The following is a 23246-nucleotide window of genomic DNA, read 5'->3' as shown; positions in this document are numbered from 1 at the left end:
CGTTGGAGAGCTGGAGGACGGACTTTCGAAAAGGTAGTTCCCGGAGGAAGGCCGAAAGAGCAGCGCCGGTCCCCGCCCGCTCCTCAGCCTCGGCACGGAGCTCTCGGGAGCGGCAAAGGGGGACGCAGCCGGCGTCACGCAGCGCCCTCTGCCGGGGAGCGCTGGCGCCAGCAGCCCGCCCGGGGAGCGCCTCCTCCTCTCCCGCTCTTCCCGAGCGCACCCTGGGCCTCGCTTTTCCTGGTCTCTGCCGTGGCTGCGGCATGATGAGCGCAGAAGCTGAAACCATCAAGCTTTTTGTTCTGCATTTTTGCACAGCTGCCTAATATGGGCAGGTGGGAAGCGTTCTGATATCATGTGGTGCAACAGGAATCGGGAGAGCAGTGTGAATGCCGAACGAGCTCCAGGTGTGCGTGCAGGAGCTGCCACACGGAACTGTCCAGGGAAAGCATCCACCGAACCGATGTGAAGAGAGAGGATCGATAATACGAAATCCGTTGTCTATTTACAGATAGTTCAAATGAAAAGAAAAGCTCTTTGGATGTACTATTTGGCTGGCACTGGAGGACACTGATTTCAAAAGCAGACAAGGAGCACAAGTCCACAGAATCACAGAATGTTAGGGACTGGATGGGACCTTGAAAGATCATCAAGTCCAACCCTCCCCTGCCAGAGCAGGATCACCTATACCAGATCACACAGAAATACATCCAGGCGGGTTTTGAATGTCTCCAGAGAGGTACACTCCACAACTCCCCTGGGCAGCCTCTTCCAGTGTTCTGTCACCCTCACAGTGAAGTAATTCTTCCTCCTGTTTCCATGGAACTTCCTATGCCTCAACTTCCACCATGGCCTCTTGTGCTGGCATTGGGCATCCCCCAGCAGAGCCTGGCTCCATCCTCTGGGCACTCACTCTTTACATATCTATAAACATGAATGAGGTCATCCCCAGGCTCCTCCTCTCCTCTTCCTGCCATTAAGAAACACGATGTCTGTGACCACTGGAAGTCAGACTTTCAGAGTGGATTTTGAATTTTTTACCTTTACCCCCCAGGAGTATGAGCCCCCAGCTCCAGCAGCATCCTCTTGCACAAGTTACAACAGGATGATATACACAGCATGGATACAGGGGCAGAATTTCGCCCAGCCTTTAGTGTAATTTCTTGAAATGCTTCTTTAGCTCAAGAACTTCCTCTTCAAATATTATGAAGAGCCAAACTATTCAATAAATGGTGAGGATGACAAAATCATTAGTTGCCATATATTAATGAAATAAACAGGAGCAGTACACCTGAGAAGGTATCAGGAGCAGGCCAGGAGCGATTCAGCACCATTCTGGAATGATAGCTGTTATGAGGTGAAGCAGTTGAAACTGCTTCTATCTGTAGTAAAGTACATGTTGAGATTAAAAACTTAGCACAGGAGTGTGACACGTGAGTATGGATAAACTTTGGAAGACCTGGTTCCATAAATAAGCAAACAAACCCCAAGCTGAAAGACAATCAGTTCTTTTATTAGATTTCTCCAGATATGAAAGAATTCTTTCCTCAGACCACAATTCCACCACAAGCAGTCGTTCCCCACGTGGAAGAAAAGAAAAATGTCCAAATTTTTTTACTGGGAATGAGGTCGTGGTTGCTCTTGACATGTAAGCTATCAGAAGGTAGTTTCGTTTGCTGATCCACAGTATCACACAAGGCAAGCACAGATGAAGTGCTGTGAGAGAAAACTGCAGTACTTGATAGCTTCTGGTATGTATGTCAGGGAAGTGAGAGGCTGGTCACACACCTGCTTTTTGAGCTGCATTGTGCTGGGCTCTGCTGGAAAACAAGAGCAGCATGACAGAGCCTGGGGAAGCGGGATGGCCAGCAGTATGTGTGTGAATATTGTGTCCAGTTTTGGGCTCCCCAGTTCAAGAGGGACAAGGATCTGCTGGGGAGAGCCCAACAGAGAGCTACCAGGATGATGAAGGGACTGGAGCACTGCCCTATGAAGAGAGGCTGAGAGTCCTGGGACTGTTTATTCTGGAGAAGGCTGAGAGGGGATTTAAGAAATGTTTCTAAATATCTGAGGGCTGGGTGTCAAGAGGGAGGGGACAGGCTCTGCTCTGCTGCACCCTGTGATAGGGTAAGGGGCAATGAATAGAAACTCCAGCACAAGAAGTTCCCCCTCAACATGAGGAGGAACTTCTTCACTGTGAGGGTCCCAGAGCACTAAAAGAGGCTCCCCAGAGAGGTTGTGGAGTTGCCTTCTCTGGAGACTTTCCAGACCCATCTGGATGCATTCCTGTGTGACCTGTGCTGGATCCTATGGTCCTGCTCTGGCAGGTCCAACCAGGACCAGATGATCTTCGAAGGTCCCTTCCAACCCCTAACATCCTATGCACCTGTGATATACCTTTCACAGCATGCATGACACGTGCCACCCAGCATTGCAAGCAGCTAGTGGAGAAGCTTGCAACACATAGCTCTCTTTCAGATGCTCCCTGCTGCTTCAGGTGTATCTCAGCAACTGAGAGCATCTTGTGCTTATCACCTGATCATCACCTGAGGTGGAGCTTGAATCTGCATCCCTGATTAATGTTTGTGTAGCAAATGAGTCCACAGGCCTGTTGCCCAGAGGTATCCACCTAGCAATGCAATGCTCAGTGCCAGGAAGGGTTACTGAATCTTACTTGTAATTATCAGTGTATAAAAGAGATTCCTCTCCTTGTTCAAACCAGCATTGCTCAAGTCCCATGTAACACAGGGAACCTTAGTACCTCTGCTCCAAAGTCATTAATCAAATCCTGTTACTCTTTGCACTGGGGACTGAGGCTCATTGTGTTAGCACAGTGCCTGTTGCAAAGTGATCCCGGGCTGTGCCACCATAACAAAAGAAAATATGATTTTTCCCTCGAGTTCTGTAATTAGATTAAGGTTTGTATTAATTGTTATAAATGCAGAGGATCATAAGGAAACATGTAGAGCAAAAGCCGACACCTACACTACCATTCACAACCTTAATTATGAAAGCTGATAGGACTTCTCAAATCCAATATGCCTTCTAATTGATTGCTTTACAACTCCAGATGTTTGGGTAATAAAATACACTGAAGTCAGATTCACCAGCTCTGCGCTTTCAAAAACTACTTATCAAGATATTAAAATTCCTGAGTTGACAGCAGGGGGGAAAAACACTGTAAGCATTGATTTAGAACCTAACTTTCATTAAAAAAAAAGCTCCTTTGGAAAAAACCAACCAACCAACCAACCAAGCCTTAAGTACTCAAGGCACACAGAAACCTTTGAAATGTTACCTCAGATTTTATAGTCACTTACGGCGGGGATCTAATTTGAAATTGCAGTTTCTGGAACTTACCTGGAAAATGAGCTCGGGTGACACCTGTTAGGCTGCTTACATCCACTTCCCAAAGCACAATGTTTCACAACTGGTATTTTTCTCTTAAGAATGAAAACCGGGGATTAATATTTGCTCGGAAAGTGGAAACAAACCCACTTCTTGAATAAATCCAGACAATTTGCGCGTCCTGTCCTGGTGTTTCTGTGAGGAAGCTCCATGACGCAGACACACGGAGCATCTTGGATGCCCTTTCTTATGCATAATGGAACACAGAAGGGCTTGAAAGCACGTTTTCCTGAGAAGACTCCTATTTTGATATGTGTTGCTTTTGCAGCAGATTGAACTATATTTACTTCCAGTAGAAAAGTGGTTATTGAATGCCGCAGGCTGCAGTCCCCTTGGTCTTCTGGTGTCCGCCACACCTTGGGCTCTCGGAAAAGACTTGTTTTCTCCTTGAGCCATGAGCTTCTGGTTCCATCACATGTGTCAGGGCTGTGAAGCAGTAATGCTTCCCCCTGTGCATCTACTTGGAAGCAGAGAGGCTGAGGGCTTAGCAGCCACCAGGGATACCCAGGCAAGGCTGCAGGGACATTGTCTTGAAATTGGGATGGACCTGTTTAATGAGGTCACTGAGCTACTAACTAGAAAGTGAGCCTGGAACTACAGGTATTACTCCTGGGAAACCCCAAAACATCAAAAATAAATTAACTCCATTTAATGGAGGAGCAAGCCCCCCTTCTCCTGTCCCTCATGGCAGTAGATGTGTCCATCAGCTGGTGCTGCAATGAATGTCCTCCATGTGTGACATCTTTCAGGGGTCTCTTTTCTTGTCTCTGCAAAGTTTCCCCTAGTGCACAGGAAATAGTATATGACCAACAAATCAAAGATGCTCTCAATTTGTGTCAAATGTGGCAAACAAGCATCATATATGGGGAACTACTCTTTCACCACTAACCTGAGACAAGGCTAGGGAAAATGAGGTCAGGTGTGGGGAGCTCATGCAATCAAAAAACTCTTGTTCAGGAGCCACATTCTCCTTTTCACTATGGCCACAAGTTGAGAGTTTTCCTTTCCCCTGCTTACACAGTCTCAGAACTTACTTCACAGGTTATGGTGGAGAGCCTTCATGTTTCTTAACTATGCCATAGTGTTTGAAGTGGATGAGACCTGTTCCCTTAAAAGATGTAGTACAGCCAGGAGATGGAGAACCAGGAGTGCTCTAGTTGGAGAGGACTGCTGAGTGTTACTGGGTACATCAGCCTTCTGGGCTTGAAATGCACCCTTCCCAGGGTGCCATCCAAGCATACCCAGGTGCACAACTCAGAACAAATTATGCCCTTTTTTTATTCTCTGTGCCTGTAAACTAAACCAACCTACCAAAACAAAACCCATAGGGAAAAACAAAAAAAAAAAAAGGAAGAATGTTGCTTCCATGTTGCATTGCAGCTTTGTGTCAGCTGCTATGGGCCATACAAGAGGAAAAAAAAAACCCTGCCCTTCTAACCCAGAGATGGGAATATGTAAATCCTTGGAGAAAGCATTAACGTCAGGGGGCAGTGGGGACAGAGCCTTCCTCAAGGCAGGCAGCTCCCTGAAAAGCCCTCCTGCAGCATCAGCAGCACTGCCACTGTCCTCCTGCCAGGGGCAGAAAGGAAAGCCAGCATGTCTGGAAAGATTCCAGCTGTACCTCAGAGGAAGATCGTGCTCAGTACCTCACAGGCAGCCTTGCCTGGGGGAGCTTCTGGGCTGGAGAAGGCAATGGTAGTAGTTCCCTTGGAGTAGGATGGCGTGGGGAGGGCTGTGGTACTACAGCTCCCTATCATTGTCAAACTTCGATGTGAGTAGCTTGGTCTGGTCACAGCTGCTGACAGTCTGCCTGGCTCTACAAAGTGAAGGGCAACTTTGGAAAAAACATGAACACCCAATAACCTCCAAACAAGACCTAGAAAGCAACAGTAAAACCCAAGTGAGCCCTGGTTGAGCCTTGAACCCAAGATGTGGGCACTGCCATCCTGCTGAGATTGGGTAGACACATGGTGAAAGCATAGGTCAGAGCTTTCAGAGGGGGTAAAGAGGGTGTGGGGATACAGTCTGACAGGGAGCTGCCCCAGCTTTAACAAAGACACTTTGAGGTGCAAACGGGCAGATGTTCTTCAGGAACGCAGGGTTCTCCTCATGCTGCCTCTCCCCCCTGTTCTGCCCTCTACTGCTTGTGGTAACAGATGGGTGGCTCCTGATGGGGATGGGCCTCCCCACGCTGCATTTTGTGTCTCCCTAAGGGCTAGCCCCGGCCCCTCGGAGCCCTGCAGGTGTGGGGGGTGTTAGGCCTCCAGGGCTGGGAGAGCCACGGGTGCAGCAGGGTCCGGCCAGGGCAGTCCGGGCTCCCGGGGCTTCTCCCGGCTGCATAGTCCGGGGAGCTGTGGGTATAGGGTGTGCGTGTGCACGCGTGGATGTGTGTGCGGCAGCCTCTGCGTGCGAGTGTACCCGCGGGTATGCGCGCAGGGGGCGCGGGCGGGGGAGGCGAAAGGGGGCCGGTTCTGCAGCGGGTGGCTCCCAGCCTCCCCCGCCCCTTTCCCTCTGGGTCTGCTCCTCGCTCCGGCTCGCATTTTATCGCAGGCGGCCAACGTAGCCCCCTCTCCCCAGCCCCAGCTCCGGCCCCGGCACCCGCCCACCCCCGGGGTGGAGACAGCAGCGCCAAGCCGCCCGCGGGAAGCAGTGCAGCGCTCCGTCTGGTTCCGCGCTGCTCCGCGCCCCGCCGCGGGGCCATGCAGCGCCCCTGCCCCCCCGCCACGCGCGGTGCCCCTCGCCCTGCCGCCCTTCGCGCTGCCGCCCCCCGCGCAGCCTGAGCGCCAAACGGGGCTCCACGCCCCTCCGCGTCTGTCCGCGGCAGTGGGACGGGGCTGGCGGAGGCAGAGGCCGCCCAGGAAAGCTCCGCGTCTCTGCGCGACTCCCTGCCCTAGCCATGGGGAAGGGGCTGGAGGGGACGGCGGCCCGCTGCGGGCTGGGACTGGGATACCTGCTGCAGACCGTGGTGCTGCCCGCTCTGGCCGTCCTGGGGGCCAGCCGCCCCGGCTCCGCTGCGCAAGGTAAGACGAGAGGATAGATGGAGGGGGGTTGGGGCACTCTTCGGGTGCGGGCTGGAGACGCGAATCGGTGCCCTGTTTGTTTGGGGGGGTTTTGTGGTGTGTTTTTTTTCTGTGCGTATGCGACCCAGAGACTCTGGGGGTCCGATCGCTCTGGCGGGTCGGGTCCGCCGTTGCTGAGCCTGGCCGGGACAGGCGTTTCCCTGCTCTCCGTCCTCCAGCGGGGTACTGAGGCCAGAGGGAGTGCTCGTGCTGAAGGAGCCCCTCCGGGAGCGGCGCAGGTGTGCCCCGGAGGCTGGCAAGGTGCGTGGGAAAGGCAGGTGCCAGGCGGGTGTCCCTCTGCAGCCGCACAGCCGTGCTCCGGCGCTCTGCTGGCGGTGGGCGTCCGTGAGCCCCCATCTCCCCCTCGACACTCTCCTTTCTGCCTAAAACATGATACACCCGAAGGGAGTCACCGTGTTCCTGTGTTTATGCTTTTTGTGTGTGTGTTTGTTTTTTGTTTTGGATATTTTTCTATTTCCCCTTCCCTTGTCGGGGGTTCTGGAGTACATCTGGATCGGTTTTCCCTGTAGCCCATGTATGAATTCCCTTTTTCAAGTGAAAATGTCACGGTTCTTAGTGCCTGTTCTCTGATGTCTTGAGAGAATCACAAAGAGCCCCGGCTCCGTGTGCTACCCACCCTGCAGACAGCCACAGCAGAAGGCTTGTTCTCCTGCGAGCTGATGCCGGATAAACTTTCTCGGTGCTTTTCTGTCTTCCCAAGAGTTAGACCCAAAGTGGAAATGCGTGGCTTTTGCTGGGAAACACTTTGCTACAACCTCCTCAGCACTGGAGAGAGGTTGCTGCTGCCTGTGGGCAGAGTTGCACATAGCAAGGATATGCGGGTTCCTTAAAGCGCTTGGAAATGCTGATTAAAAAGACAAAAGGAATTGTTGAAGCTGCTTTGGATTGTTGGATTTTGTGGTGTTTTGTTTTTTAATTTATTTTTTTTCCATACATGCCACCAACAAATCATAATATGCACCCCGGCTTTGATCTGGAGTTGTTAGCATAATGTAAGTGAAAGAATGCTTGGGTTTTTTTTTCCCCCATCACCCCTGTGGAGGGGGCCTTGAGACGGCTGTACAGGTCTGACCCTGTGCTCTCGCCCAGCTATCAGAGTGCTCTCCTGTATGCTCTTTCTGGCAGGAGAGCGGTCCTGGTGCACCCGGCTCCTGCTGCCCCCGGCAGGCTCTGGGGAGCCATAGGCTTGCTGTGGGTGGGCTGGGTGCACTGTAGATCACGTCTGCAAGTGTAACAGTGCTAATCCATTTCCCACTGATAACACTCCATCCTCAGAGTCACGCTCCCTTGCCCATACCAGGTGCTTATCTCACAGGAAGATCAGAAAACCTGGTCATGAAAAGGGGGGTAGCAGAGAACGAGAGTACAAAAATCTTGTGTGTCTTAACGTACGATCATGTCCTTTTGTTGGTCAGTTTCATGTTCGAGATAGGACAGGTCTGATGTATTCAAAAGCTCTAATAGCACCATGTGCAAGCAGACCTAGCTGTCAGTTGGTATCTGTCTTTCTGTGTGAATGGAGGTTGTTGAAGAGGAAAAGATCCTCGCAGATAGTTGGACCTGGAGCAGAAGAGAAGCCTGCCCGCTCTGCCGGCAGGACGTGGGTAATTTGTGTGGCAGATGGTCTGAGCGGGGAGGGGAGGACCCCCTGCGTTCGGCTGTTTCAGAGCACACATATCAGTGCCACAGGGCATATCTCACACTTTTGAGATGGTTTCTCCTTTCCACGAGTACCCTCCGTGACAGGGGGCTGTGCGGTGGAACTGCCGTGAGAGGGAGAGGAGCCAGGCTCCCTGCACCTACGCTGTGAAGGCAGCACCTGTGTGGGACCTGCCAGAGGCCACCGGTGTGCTCACCTAGCCGCCAAGGGACTGAGAGCTCTTTAGCTGGGCTTCCTCATCTGTGGTGTGCGATAAACTTTCACAGCCGAGTGGAAAACCCGGACAATGTGGCTGGGATATAGTCCTTCATCTCGGACTTGTTTTTAACGTGTGTGCTTTTATTTTTGCTTCCCGTTCGATAGGACCAAGCAAAGAATTTGAGTGCCGAACTGGTTTTGGCATCCTTCCCAGAGCTGAAGGATTTACTGATTGGTGTTTGCCTGGAGGGGTCTTCCTGTATGTGTTTGGTGCTTTGGAGAGGCAATGAATCAACAGTTTAACTGTGCCCTCTTCAGGAAGTTTTCTCATCGTATAGCACCAGGCAAAGTTTTCCCTCTGTTTTATTTATGTATTTCAAAAACATGCATGAACATTGAAATGATTGTTGCCCAACCACTTTTTCCAAAGTCACCCTCTGGCCTTCAAGATGGAAACACCCCTCTAAGTCATTTTGGCTGTGTTGTTTTAGGGGCAATAGAAACACTACAAACTGGTCTCCTATTGTGAGAGGGTCTGGAGCCAGCTAACTTGGTTTTAACTGTGAAGGGGGGGGAAAAATCAGTTTTCCTTTATGATACCTTCAAAAGGAGGAAAAAAGAAATCTTAAGTGGTGCCTTTATACAGCAAACACACTGTTATGATTTAGAAAGGGGAAGAGGGGAAGGGAAAGAAGGTGTGTACATTATTTTGGTTTTCCTCAGTATTTGTTGCTAGTACTATTTCTTGGTTTGCTTTTCTTCTCCATTCTCCAACTATCTTTATCCTTTGAAGCAGGCTAAGGAGGCCATGAGCACTGCTGGAGCTTTCATTCTTCCCTTTTCCATTGCCTCATGGAAAATAAATTTATTAACTAAGTAGTTGATGGACCAACCCCCACAATTCCTGGCAGAGAGATTCATATCACTGCATCTCAGCATCCTCCTGTGAGCTGCTCAGCAGAGCTAAATACACTTTGTTTTATTAGCATTTCTTATCGTCTGATCTGAAGCTGTCTAAGTATTTTTCCTCTGTTATCAGGAGAGAACAGGAAATGGCCACATGATAGAGACAGCCCTGAATTCTCAAAGTGGGGTGACTAGGGCCAGAGTGATTATCAAGCCAGAACCGGTTCTGATCTGCAATCACTGCATTCATTATACTTCTGTGACAAGCTACATCAGAATGAGAGCTCAAAGGTCCCACCCTGGACTCAAGCACCTACCCCTGCCTGGCATTTCAGTGGCATCTCTTCTAAAAGCAACTTTTCTGTTGGCTCTTCAGTTGCAGAGACTGAATTTCAACCATTGCATTTTCCTGCTTCACCCTGCATCCATCTTTGGACATTATAAATGTTTGGAGAACATATCCTGTGGCCATCACTTTTTTGGAATGTAGGTGGGATGAAAAGGAGGGTCAGGCTGTCTCTCTGCAGTGACAAGCATGGCTCAGACAGCTTTATGGGCTAAGAGCAATAGCCTAAGAGATGGATAGAAAAGCTAAAGGGACTACATATTAATGAGTTTTTGTTTCAGTTGTTACTACTTCTTCTTTTTAATGCTTAACCTCTCACACCTAATTAAATCACAGTGATAATTTAAAAAGAAAACTGTAAAAAAGCCATATGTGCAGATATTTGTCTTGCCCCAGCACAGTCTGCATTAGCAACAGCAGCACTTTGAAAATGCTTGGTGTGGAAAAAGTGAAGTATAACATGTGAACGTGGTAACCTTTTGGGGATGCAGTTCTTAATTAAATACCTAAGCACATCTTGTTGGAAAGAGGAAAAAGGGGGGGGGGGGGGGGGGGGAGGGGGCAGGGAAGGACTTAATTATCTTGATGCATCAGTGGAGCACTTTTGTTTGATCATGTGGGTGTAATAGTATTTGTAAAGTGAGGGCCAGGTAGTATTTCGTTGTGAATGGAGAAGCCCCTCTGGAGCACGGGTTCATTTTAAAGCGACGTGGTCTGACGGATTCCAGTGATGCTGACGAGTTCGGGCTGCATGTGGTAGCCTATACTGGCCCTGAGCAGCATTGCAGTGCTGCAGAAGGCTGTGCTGAAAGCAAAGCAGCCACCGGGTTTCTCTTGCTGACTGAAGTGCAGTTTAAGGAGGATTAAAACAAAGTGGACGGATCCATCTGTGGAGGAGAGAATCCTCCCTGGGAACACGGGAGCCAGGATCTGTCTCCTCTTTCTCTGGCTCCAGTCTCTAGCAGTTACTTGCAACAGTTATGGGGGGAAAAGAAAAAGGATATCCATCATATACAGCCCCCTTCTGATGACTTTTCAGCATTACTCTCTGTGTCGTTTATTCCTCTGCCACAGTAAGGGTGCCTGAGTGCATCTGCATGTTTCCACAGTTGTTGTGCACATTTAGTTAATCATTTTATGTGCATCATTCATCACACAACTTTTCTTTTCTTCTTTTTTTTTCTTTCCTGGTAATAAACTCTGACTCTTCACTGTATTTCGGGACCAGCTCTGTGTGTGACATCCAAATCCAGAAACAGAGAACAGCATTAATCATATTAAAAAGATTTTTCCTAATTTAATTATCCAAACACAGTACATCTGAAGGCAGGAATACAGCTCCGTGCCAAGGCCAGGCAAATCAGTTCCATAGCTGGTCTGTGCGCAGGAGGAGAGGAGAAAATGTGGCTTATATTTATTGGACATTTTGAAGTAAATATCTTTAGTTTTATGCAAGCTGCAGAGTGGTGTTCTGAGGCACGGTCTGTGCAGTTCAGTTGTAATAGGATGCAAAACAAAATCTGTTCCCACAGAGGGTGAGAGAAGCCCGGGCTGACTAGGACAGCTATTAAGTACTTCCATAAAGTATACAAGCAGGAGTTTTGTCTACATGTAAAATATTAAGGAGAGCTGCACTTTGACAAACGAAGCTACATTTATTTTGTGCTGCCAGACGAGTAATCTTGCTTTAGAGTACTCTGTGTTGTAGCATATTGCTATGTTTGTGGCTATTCATTCTCTTTGTGGATTTTAAATTGTTGGACTTTCAAGGAATCAACTCTGGCTATTTTTTTTTTCCTGGGAAAAGGCACAAAAGTTCCTTTGAAACCTAAGTTAGTCATAGAATTGTTAGGGTTGGAAGGGACCTCAAGGATCATTTAGTTCCAACCCCCTGGCAAAGGCAAGGGACACCTCACACTACATCAGGTTGCTCAGAGCCACATCCAGCCTGGCTTTAAAAACCTCCCGGGATGAGGCTTCCAGCACCTTCCTGAGCAACCTGTTTTCATTGCCATTGCAAAGGCGAATGCCTAAGCAAAATTGTACTACTGAGAGCAGTGAGCAGTTTGCTGTGGTTTAGTCGAGGAGGATTTGACTCGGTGCAAGACTCAGGTTCAAGTTTTTGGCTTGTCGTTAAAAGAGTGTCACTGGAGGCTATCTTTGAAATGAAAGTTAATTTACTCATGGGTGCTCTGCCTGTGTATGCCACTGTAGTTAAACGAAGGTATTCTCTTTCCCTCCCTTTTGAGCGGGGAGAGGATTGTGCTTGTTTGTGAAGTGCACATCTTGTTAGCCACCCAGTGGAGGTACTAAAGTCCAGCAGGCAGCCGGCTTGGCATCAGTGCCAATAAAGCAGTAGTTACATCGCCTGTCATTTTCATTAGCCATCTCTGCTTTCACATTCCAACTTGGAGGCATAAAGCAGCACAAACTCTTACAGCTAAGTCAAGGATTAAAAGCAAAGAGTAAGAGACAAGCAGCAGTTTTCCAGTTGGCTACAACCTCCATCAACATAGCGGCAGAACAGCATTGTGCAGAGGCATGGTTCAGTGCTAACTGCTTCCAAGGACTGAAGGGATGGAGGTGTTTTAAGTGATTTATTGTGTGTGCTCAGTAGAGTCCAGTCTTGGGAGCAGGCACCCCTGGAGCTTTCCATCATAACATTATCCAAGAGATGATCTGAAGGAAATGGAATTAAGTCTTCTGGGAGGCAAACTGTACCCAAAGAAAGACTTAATTTGCATCATTAGTAAGCAAGCATTTGAAATTATGCTGAAAGGGAAGTGGTTACAAAGAAGCTTACATCGAACAAATAGGAACAAAATCCTCCTTAATTTAGCACATACTTTGTTTGGCTGCGTTTCATTGAATGGGATCATCAGCAGATAGTCCTACTCCGAACTTCAGTGGTGGTGTGATGTGGAGAGGATTTATTTAGACAGTGTCATTGTTTTTGTGGTAGGTCTGCTCAAACATTTTGCAGAGCACTGTTGGTTTGTTCTGTATTTAGATTTGTCTGTCTTGGGTAAGGTTGTAGCATGGGTCTGCCTGTAAGCCATTGGTGTACAAGCTAGCTGGAGAAGGTAAAAGAAAGGCCCAAACTGCAGTTGTGCTCCAGTTGCTTTCCTTGAGGCTAGGGTTTGCTCACACAAACAACAGGCACAAGCGAGGAACAAAGCGCCAGAGCAGCACAAGGGCTGCCAGAGGTTCTCCCAGCTTTCAGTACCCTCAGAGATGCTTGTGGACAGCTTTTCCCCACAGATACTCACCACTAGAACAGCTTCCCCTTGGCTTTTACAACTCCACCCCAAATCACACGTGCATTAAGCAGGAAACATAGGCTTTCCTCCTGATTCATCCAGCAGCGAGATTTGGGGAGTCCCTTTATAGCCTGGCAGATTATTATCTAAAAGTTTGGACTGGGGGGGGGGGGAAAAAGCTTAATGCAAAAATAGTTTCACTTAAAAATGTCCTTTGAAAAAAATTTGGGGAAAACAAACAAACAAAGAAGAGTTCTTTTTGTTTTATTAGCTGGGAGGAGGTTGGGGGAAAAAAAGGCAAATCAAGAAACCCTAATCAAAACCAGAAGAGATGTAATTATTCTAGTGAAAAGGTCAATAAAGCTCCAAATATTTACCTCACTGGCTGAACTCCTCCTAATTACACTCTCTGAAAAATCTGTTAGGTGTTCCGTGAAACTGGAAAAGTTAGAAGTTGTAGAGTCTCCCAACAGAAACAGTTTCCATTTGCAGTCACATTTTTCCATGTTGCTAGAGACAATGAGAGGTTTTAATTTGTCACTCTGCATAAGATTTTTAATCTGTAATCCATCTTGCTGGATTGAGAGGACAGCTGTATTTATCTCTGTTGGATGGAAGAGAGAAATGAGGAATTGCCGAAGGCTGCACAGTGAATGCGTAAGGAAGCCAAAAGGCTCCTGAGTGCCCAGGAGTCTCCACTCCGTCCTCCTTTTCTGATGATCCCAGAGATGGATGCAACTATAGAGGGAATGCTACATAAAGGCTCTCTGGTGTCTTCCCAATGTCAAATTTATTGTGTCTCACTAATGGTTTCTTTGTATAGAATCATAGAACTGTAGAATTGTCGGGGTTGGAAGGGACCTCAAGGATCATTTAGTTCCAATCCCCCTGCCATAGGCAGGGACACCTCACACTACAGCAGGTTGCTCACAGCCACATCCAGCCTGGTCTTAAAAACCTCCAGGGATGAGGCTGTCACCACCTCCCTGGGCAACCTGTGCCAGTGACTCACCACCCTCATGGGGAAGAACTTTTTCCTAACATCCAGTATGAATCTACCCATTTCTAGTTTTGTTCCATTCCCCCCAGTCCTATCACTACCTGGCACCCTAAAAAGTCCTTCACCTTCTTGTAGGCTCCCTTCAGATTCTAGAATATCTGCTGGTATCTAGAATTATGTATAAGACAAAAAGGTCAAACCCACATTCTGTTGCTCAGAAACAGGGATGCTTCCTGGAAGCTCTGACTCTACCCTGGCAGGTGGTTTGGGAGGATTTGCTTTGCTCAGTGAAATCCCCAATGTTATCCCAAATTTAGAAGGAGCAAGAGCAGATCTAGTGGATGACTTCATCACTGTTGCTAATGGAATAGGGATCACTGCTTTGGGTTGTTTTGTTTCATTTGGGTTTAATCTGCAGTTCAGGACTATCTCATTCAACTGCACTTCATTCATCTGAATGAACAACTTGTGCACCAAAGAACCTTGGTGCCTTATGGCTCATAAAAGCTATCAGGTTGCCTAGGCAATTAAATCAGCATCTTGTTGAGGTAATATTATCAACAATAATGCTGAGGAGCTCAGATTGGTTTTAGTGGCCTGGAAACAGCTGAACGTTTTCTCCTTAGGTAGCTCCTGCCAATCCCTTTTCAGTCGTTCTGAAGAAGTAAAGTAGCTTTTATTTCTTAGTCTCATATTGAGTGAGAGGTTGAAATGCTAAGCTCTCTGGATTAACGATGTATCCTTTGAGAAAGAGGAAAGCTTGAGGTGTGTTTTTTTTTTGGTCCCCTGAGTGCTGAATGTGATTGTTTGAGGAATCTTGAATTTCATCAGCTAGATAGAAGGAAATGTGCAACTAAGCCTTGAGTGATCTGTCAAAAGAGGCCGACTCTATTGCAATTGTTTTGGAAACTTGTTTGAACTGATAGTTGCTCCCCAGGCATTTCTTTGCCTGAATTTAGTGCATTTCACATCAGGCAGTGAAAAGCAATCACCACTGGCTTGTTAGTAATTCAGAGCTTCTCAGAGAGCTAAAATTTGTGGAAAATAATGGGCTGGAACGTGAATTGCTTGCACTGTTCCGATATGGTTTGTTTATTTATTGTTTAAATCCATTGCTTGTCTTATCCAGTCCCAACATGTGTGTTTATACTGGAAAGTTTACACAGTGAGCTAAAATAATAATATTGTCTCGGTGAGTGAGGTTAATTGCAGTTCAGTTAGACTGAAATAGAGGACTAGGGAGTGGAACAGAGCGGCAGCTCACTCCGTCCTCGTGTGCATTGGAGTTACCTACACCGACTGCAGCACAGGTAATAACTGGGAGTGCCTTACTCTGTGATTTTTCTTTTTGAGGACTGTATCTCCTCATTTTACCAGTTGCTCATGGAATTAGCACAGATGTATTCCACTCACTGCAAACAACAACTTCATGTGTGCTAGGTCCTATGGCCCTGCTCTGGCAGGGGGGTTGGACTCGATGATCTTGGGAGGTCCCTTCCAACCCCTAACATCCTCTGAGCCTGTGATGTGTCTGCTTGGTTACTCTGCAGCTCTACACGTACAAAAGATGAGAGGAGGCTGTGAGTAGGAGTGAATGGCTGGGGCTAACAGGGTGAGGGTGAGGTGTTCCAGGCTGAAATGCTGGGTTGTCTGCAGTCAGATGATGAGGCTATAGAGAAACCTCTGCTGCACAAGCCTTTATTTTAGGATTAAGACTAAGAGGAGCTAAATTTTCCTCTCTCAAACTCAGTCACTTCAGATCTGAAAGTCGGAGTTGATTATGGAAAGCCAATTCTGTCCAGTTAAGGGATGGGCCTGTGATTAAATGCTGGTGGCTGTGTGCTTGTACATGCAGTGTCATTCACTGAACAGCTCACTGAATTGGCTCATGAACAACTAGGATTCATTGCTCTAAGCTTTTTGGCCCCAAAGCTGCACTACTTTTTGGCAAGTAATTATCCCCATTACAAATTCCTTTCATGCAGATGTTGCAAACATAGCTTTAGGGACTTCCTTCCTGCTTCACCTTCACCACTTTCTGAAGGTGAGGGTAAGTTTTTCAGTTTCCTGCTGAAGTAAAACTCAAGTGATCTTCTTATGCAGCAGATCTCTACTGGAGAGATTGTGTTTGTTTTCCTTCTCTTCCTCAGGTAAAATAGCTGCGCTGCAACTAATTGGAAGTTGCTACTTTCTTGGTTCCCAAGAAACTAGAAAGTTTGTAGCTAGGAAGTTCAGTACTGGGGTGTGGCAGTTTCTTTTCTTGTTTTCTGTCAGTTTCTTGTTTTCGATTCCCACTGCTTATACCAAGGATAGGCTTACAGGATGCCTGAAAGGATGTTGTAGAGAGGTTGGTGCTGGTCTCTTCTCCCAGGTAATTAGTGATAGAACAAGAAGGAATGGCCTCAAGCTGTGACTGGGTAGGTTTAGACCGGAGAGTAGGAAGAATTCTTTCCTAGCAAGAGTGGTCAGGGATTGGAATGTGCTGCCCAGGGAGGTGGTGGAGTCACCAAGCCTGGATGTGTTTAGAGGTGGTTTGGATGTGGTGCTTGGGGATATGGTTTAGGGGTAAACCTTGTAGAGTAGGGTTGTGGTTTGGACTTGATGATTCTGAGGGTCTTTTCCATCCTGAATGTTTCTGTGATTCTGTGATGCAAGGCCAGGTTATAAACACCAAGAACTATAGCTTCATTAATTTCAAAGTTGCCACATGCCAGAAGCTAGTCCGGTTCTGTGTTAAAAATGTCAGTGTAGTAAAGTGAGACTCTAGGATGCATGGATCCTGCTCTCACTTTTTCTACTGACAAAGGTTTTTTCTCTGTGTGTGTTGTTTGGGCTGGTTTTGTTTTGTTTGTTTGTTTAAATGAATAATCTGTATAATCTTCTGGCTTTTCATTTCCTGTCCATGTAGCAGCATGGCTGTTTACTGCAGAGAGGTTAAAACACTGCCTTACTTGATAATGGCTTGAGGTTCTTAGAGGTAGATGGTTTTTTTTTTTTCCTGGGTTTTGTCATGTTGTTTCAGATAGGAACAGTGACAGCCAAATGTCACCAACTGTAGGCAGATTTCCACATAAATATCTGTTCCACACAAATGCATGGCAATTTCCTGCCTCACCACTCAGTCGGGTTTGAAATAAAGACCTCTACTGCCAAAAGCATGGGCTTTGAAGGCTTGAGTTAGAAATGCAGCCTGATAGCTGGTAACAAAAGTGGTTATTATCCTGGTTTAGACAGTAGAATGAGAAGTGCCATATGCCTTTCACAAGCAAAATTGTTCAGCTCCTGCTAACTTATGTTCTTTGCTGCCTGTGGGTTTTCACTATTTCTATATGGATCTTCGCAGACTCACAGAGTGTTGGGGGCTGGAAGGGACCTCAAAAGTTCATTCACTCCAACCCCCTGCCAGAGCAGGAACACCTAGAGCAGATCACACAGCAACACATCCAGGCAGCTTTTGAGTATCTCCAGAGAAGGAGACCCTGCAAGCCCCCTGAGCAGCATGTTCCATATTCTGTCACCCTCAGAGTGGAAAATATTCTTCCTCATGTTCATATGGAACTTCCTATCCCTCAGCTTTCACCATCGCCCCTTGTGCTGTCATTGGGCATCGCTGAGCAGAGCCTGGCTCCGTCCTCTTGGCACTCACCCTGCACATCTTTATCAACATGAATGAGGTCACCCCTCAGTCCTGGGCCCCAGCTCCTTCAGTCTCTCCTCATTATTTTTTTTTTTTCTTTCCTTAAATGTTCTAAATGACTTCATTGTAGTAAACATAGATATTAGATAAAACCCTCCCAATCTTTAACCACAACATGCCCTGATTTCCTTTACTTCCTTTATAAACATTTCTGTAATATTTGTAGGATGGGGAGGAGAGTCCTACATTTTGTATTTAAAAGAAATATTTCCAAAGGAAAGTGAATTAAATTGACAAATTGACATGGTGGGGGCTATTCATCTGCTAAATCTTACTCATGAGCTTATTTCATGAGTATTTGGTTTCACTGCAAAGATCTTCTCAGGGAAATCAATTGATGGCAGTGCCTCGATCAGATTTTGCTCTCTGCCTCCTTTCACTGGATTGGAAGACAAGGAAAAACGTGGTCTTTTGTCTTTAAAGTTTTACATCCACAGGCAGCAATGCAGTACACATATTTTGCTCCTGGAGGCCAGGCTGAGGTTAAGTTGGTTTTAAAGATAACAGCAGATTCCAGCGTCCTTGCGTTTGTTTTGTGTTTGGTGGCAGTCACTAAATCAGGGAAAGGAATGTTCAAACAACACACTTGAGGAAAAGTGATTTTTATAGAAAGGGCTGATTCCTGCTAATAGCCAGTAACTGCACATAACCCCACTGACATTAAAAGTCCATTAGCTAAGTCCAGTTTAAACAACAGCTGATGCTATGTCAGCTAAATGTACATAGGAATTACTTTTCTTTTCCTGCAGTGCAGCAACAGCACTTCTGTAATTTTTCTACAACTATGTACATTAAGGAAAGCAAATGTCATCTGATAGTAGCAAGATGAAGAGTTCACATTAAAGCAGGGAGGATTGTAATCAAACTGAATTTACCATCTGGTCGCATTAACAAAACCCAAAAACGTTTACAAGAGCAAGCAGAGAGTGTCAGGTTTCTGAATGAAAGCTGGAGTAACAGATCTCCTGCTTCTGTAGCACAGGACAACCACCCAGCTGCTCATCTGTTGGCTTCTTTATCATTAAATACATTAAGACCTCGTTCAAGGAAAGTTTTTTCCTGAAGTCAGTTAGATGCTTTGTCATGTGGAGCGCTGGGTTGCCACAGGGGGGAGGGGGGAGATGCTATTAGCAGGGTATTTGGGAAGTATCACAGTATCGCTTAGGTTGGAAAGGACCTCGAGGATCAACCTATCAACCTATCAACACAGACCCCATGCCTAGACCATGGCACCAAGTGCCACGTCCAATCTCCCCTTGAACGCCTCCAGGGTCGATGACTCAACCACCTCCCTGGGCAACCCGTTCCAATGACGAATGACTCGCTCGGTGAAGAACTTCCTCCTCACCTCGAGTCTAAACCTCCCGTGGTGCAGCTTGAGACTGTGTCCCCTTGTTCTGGTGCTGGTTGCCTGGGAGAAGAGGCCAACCCCTTCCTGGCTACAACCACCTTTCAGGTAGTTGTAGAGGGCAATGAGATCACCCCTGAGCCTCCTCTTCTCCAGGCTAAACAATCCCAGCTCCCTCAGCCTCTCCTCATAGGGCTTGTGCTCAAGGCCTCTCACCAGCCTTAAGTAAGTCTCTTTGTGAAAATGCTGAAGCTTATCAAGGTAGTGTTTGTATGCCTGTGGTCTTAAATCCTTAAGGATTTATTGGTGCAGCAAATAGAAAGATGTTGAGATGCTGGAAGGTGTCCAGAGAAGGGCAACAAGGCTGGGGAAGGGTCTGAAGCACAGCACTGTGAGAGGCTGAGGGAGCTGGGGTTGCTTAGCCTGGAGAAGAGGAGGCTCAGGGGAGACCTTCTTGCTCTCTACAACTACATAAAGTGAGGTTATTGCCAGGTGGGGGTTGATCTCTTCTCCCAGGCAACCAGCACCAGAACAAGAGGACACAGGCTCAAGCTCTGCCAACGGAGGTTTGGGCTGGATGTTAGGAAAATATTCTTCCCAGCAAGAGAGATTGGCCATTGGAATGTGCTACCCAGGGAGGTGGTGGAGTCACTTCCCTAGAAGTGTTTAAAACCAGCCTGGATGAGGCACTTAGTGCCATGGTTTAGTTGATTAGATGGTGTTAGGTGACAGGTTGGACTTGATGATCTCGGTGGTCTTTTCCAACCTGGTTAATTCTGTATGTATAACTCATGTGCCGGGATCTATTCCTCTCATGTAACAAAAAGAGGGTTGAAATGTGTGGTGGAAAAAGTGCATGTGCTTGTGTGGTGGCTTGAAAATTCCCTCCCAACATAAATTTGCCAGATCAGCTCAGTTGGAAGCAACTGAAGTTGTATTTACAAGCAAAACTACAATCTAAAATGAAATGCAATGAATATGTAAATATTGTATATTTTGTACATAGATGTACAGTTTATAAACAGCATGAGAACCCCCCTGGACAAACCAGGGGGTGAGTAATAGATTCCCCTTTCCTGCTTCCTTCCCTACTCCCCTGTACACATGGGGCAAGAGAAACAACAGGGGGTTGTTTGTTAATACTCAGCCACAACAAAGCAATACAGCCAAGGTCAGCAAAGCCATCAGAAACCTGAAGGGAGAGCGAAGGAAGTGAGAAGAGAGAAAGTTAGTTTACAAAGCCAATTTTTATGGTAGAACTTGTCCTTTTCACATCCAGTAGTGATCTATTTACATTCTACTACTTTCTGTTTGAGATCTGTGGAAAATTTAAGGTACAGCCTGAAACTACCACAGCTTGGGAAAGAGGAGTGTGACAGGTACTTCAAAAGGAACTTCAAAAGGAACCAGCCAGCTGAGGTCCTAGTACTGCAGTTTTGGGACCCACTGAAGCGTGGTTTAGCAGCTGCTTTGGCAACTGGGCTCAGTTTGAAAAGTTTGAGCTCTGCTTTGAGAAGAGATCTGGTGCTGTAAAGAAGAGATCTGGTGCTGTAAAGCCATTGTGGAGACAGGCAAAGCATCACTTAGTAATTTAATGTGAGAGCTGGAAACAGAGGTAATTAGTCACTCACTGCCATGCTCCCCAAGTAGGGTGGAGTATTACTGTAACCTCTTTCACCTTCTCTTTGCTATTATCCACCCATTAGTGAAACCTTGTGTAAGTCCTGACAGCAGCGCAGCTTAAATGCCTGGCGTGCATAGATGTAGCCTCTGCAAAAATCCTCTGAACATGTCTGGAGGGCTCACTTAGACTCTTAACAAACTGCATTAGCAGTCCAAAACTCTTAAATGTGTCACGAGGCTGAACTGGAATTTTTTTCATCTCCCCAGGCTGAAGGAGTTGACATCAGCAGCGCGCTGAGGGCAGATCATTTGTTTGCAAACTACAGGGTTTAAGGAGAGCAATTCAATTGCATTTTTTCCCCCCGTCCTCTGGAACATAATATGTAAGCATATGCCTGAACTACAGCCTGTTTTTAATTACAAGCAGCAACTTTTTCATGTTGACAGATTTTCACAAGGAAAGCTTTATTGAAAATGAGAGAAGGACTTCTTTTTTTGGTCACCATTAGTTCTTGCTGCTTAGTGCTTCTATCAAGTACAGTAAAACACTGCTTATAATTAATTCAAAGCTTATAGGGGCATGTCTAATATAATTGCCAAACAAAATCCTGTTTGCTAACATATTGCCTGTGAAACCCATCTGAATAATCTGGTCTCTGGCAGACAGAAATCAGGCAGCAATAACAGCTGTAAATATTTCACAATATACTTAAAGCACTTTCATTTCGATACTCAATCCACTTGTGGGTTTCAAGGATCAAACAAGTCAGAAGTGACTTTTCCCACATGTACTTTCCTGATTTCTGATCATTCTCTGAGTTCTTTTCACTGCTTTGCCTGAAAGTTATTTTTTTTTAAAATCATCATTATCTTTGATTTTTTTATATATATATAGGCAAAAATCCACACTGTCTCTAGTTCTGGGCACCTCAGTTTAGTAAGGATGTTGACTTGCTGGAATGTGTCTAGAGAAGGGCAACAAAGCTGGATATGGAGCACAAGCCCTATGAGGAGAGGCTGAGGGAGCTGGGTTGCTTAGCCTGGAGAAGAGGAGGCTCAGGGGTGACCTTATTACTGTCTCCACCTCCCTGAAGGGAGGTTGTAGCCAGGTGGGGGTTGGTCTCTTCTCCCAGGCAACCAGCACCAGAACAAGACAACACAGTCTCAGGCTGTGCCAGGGAGGTCTAGCCTGGAGGTGAGGAGAAAGCTCTTCCCAGAAAGCACATTGGAATGTGCTGCCCAGGGAGGTGGTGGAGTCACCATCACTGGAGGTGTTTAGGAAGAGCCTGGATGGGGTGCTTGGTGACATGGTTTAGTTGATTAGATGGTGTTGGGTGATAGGTTGGGCTTTGAGGCCTCTTCCAACCTGGTCTGGTCTGTTCTGTTCTGTTCTATTCTGTTCTGTTCTATTCTGTTCATTCATGAGCTGGGGGAATTACATAGCTGAATTATGGTGGGGCTAACAAAATGATGCTGTTCACGTTGGCGTGGGACAATTACTTTAATACAGACTTGAGTATATTCCACTGGAAAAGGCATTGCAGTGCCAGTACTCACAGGATCACAGGATGATGGGGGTTGGAAGGGACTTCTGGTGATCATTGAGTCCAACCACCCTGCCAGAGCAAGACCAGAGAATCTAGCACAGTTTGCACAGGAATGCACTCAGGTCTGGAAAATCTCCAGAGAAGGAGACTCCACAACCTCCCTGGGGAGCCTCTTCCAGTGCTCTGTGATCCTCACAGTGAAGTTCTTCCTCATGTTGAGGTGTAACCACCTGTACTGTAGTTTCATAGTTTCATAGTTTCATAGTTTCATTCAGGGTTGGAAGGGACCACAAGGATCATCTAGTTCCAACCCCCCTGCCATGGGCAGGGACACCCCACACTAGATCAGGCTGGGCAGAGCCTCATCCAGCCTGCTCTTAAACACCCCCAGGGACGGGGCCTCGACCACCTCCCTGGACAACCCATTCCAGGGTTTCACCACTCTCATGGTGAAGAACCTCCTCCTCACATCCAGCCTGAATCTCCCCACCTCCAGCTTCATTCCATTCCCCCTAGTCCTATCACTACCTGAGATCCTGAGAAGTCCTTCCCCAGCCTTCCTGTAGGCCCCCTTCAGATACTGGAAGGCGACAATTAGGTCACCTCGGAGCCTTCTCTTCTGCAGACTGAACAGCCCCAACTCCTTCAGTCTGTCCTCACAGGAGAGGTGCTCCAGCCCTCTGATCATCCTTGTGGCCCTTCTCTGGACACGTTCCAGCACCTCCACATCCCTCTTGTAATAGGGGCTCCAGAACTGGACACAGTACTCCAGGTGGGGTCTCACCAGGGCTGAGTAGAGGGGGAGGATCACCTCCCTCGACCTGCTAGCCACACTTCTCCTGATGCAGCCCAGGATCTGATTGGCTTTGCGGGCTGCAAGTGCACACTGAGAGCTCATGTTGAGCTTTTTGTCCACCAGCACCCCCAAGTCTCTCTCCTCAGGGCTATCCTCCAGCCAGTCACTGCCCAGCCTGTATTTGTGCCTGGGATTGCCTCGACCCAGATGCAGGACCCTGCACTTGCTCTTATTGAACTTCATGAGGTTGGCCTGTGCCCACCTCTCCAGCCTGTCAAGGTCCCTCTGGATGGCCTCCCTTCCCTCCAGCGTGTCTGCTGCACCACACAGCTTGGTGTCATCAGCAAACTTGCTGAGGGTGCACTCAATGACACTGTCCA

General features: G+C 47.2%; 1 protein-coding gene across 1 annotated transcript in view; it reads left to right on the top strand.

Annotated features, from left to right (window-relative positions):
* Positions 1-6149: 6149 nt before the first annotated feature.
* Positions 6150-23246, top strand: part of UNC5C (unc-5 netrin receptor C) — a 372372-nt gene continuing 355275 nt past the window's right edge. The window contains exon 1 of the mRNA XM_068136717.1: positions 6150-6425. Within this exon, the coding sequence (XP_067992818.1) occupies positions 6302-6425 (124 nt within the window). The 5' untranslated portion in view covers positions 6150-6301. The remainder of the gene's footprint in view (positions 6426-23246) is intronic.

This window comes from Melanerpes formicivorus, unplaced genomic scaffold (genome assembly GCF_026170545.1).
Source record: "Melanerpes formicivorus ecotype bairdi unplaced genomic scaffold, bMelFor1.0.p_v2 SCAF_4, whole genome shotgun sequence".
In the NCBI taxonomy this organism is placed as follows: domain Eukaryota; kingdom Metazoa; phylum Chordata; class Aves; order Piciformes; family Picidae; genus Melanerpes; species Melanerpes formicivorus.
Note: the sequence above shows the minus strand (reverse complement) of the source record. Positions and strands in the feature narration are given on the sequence as shown.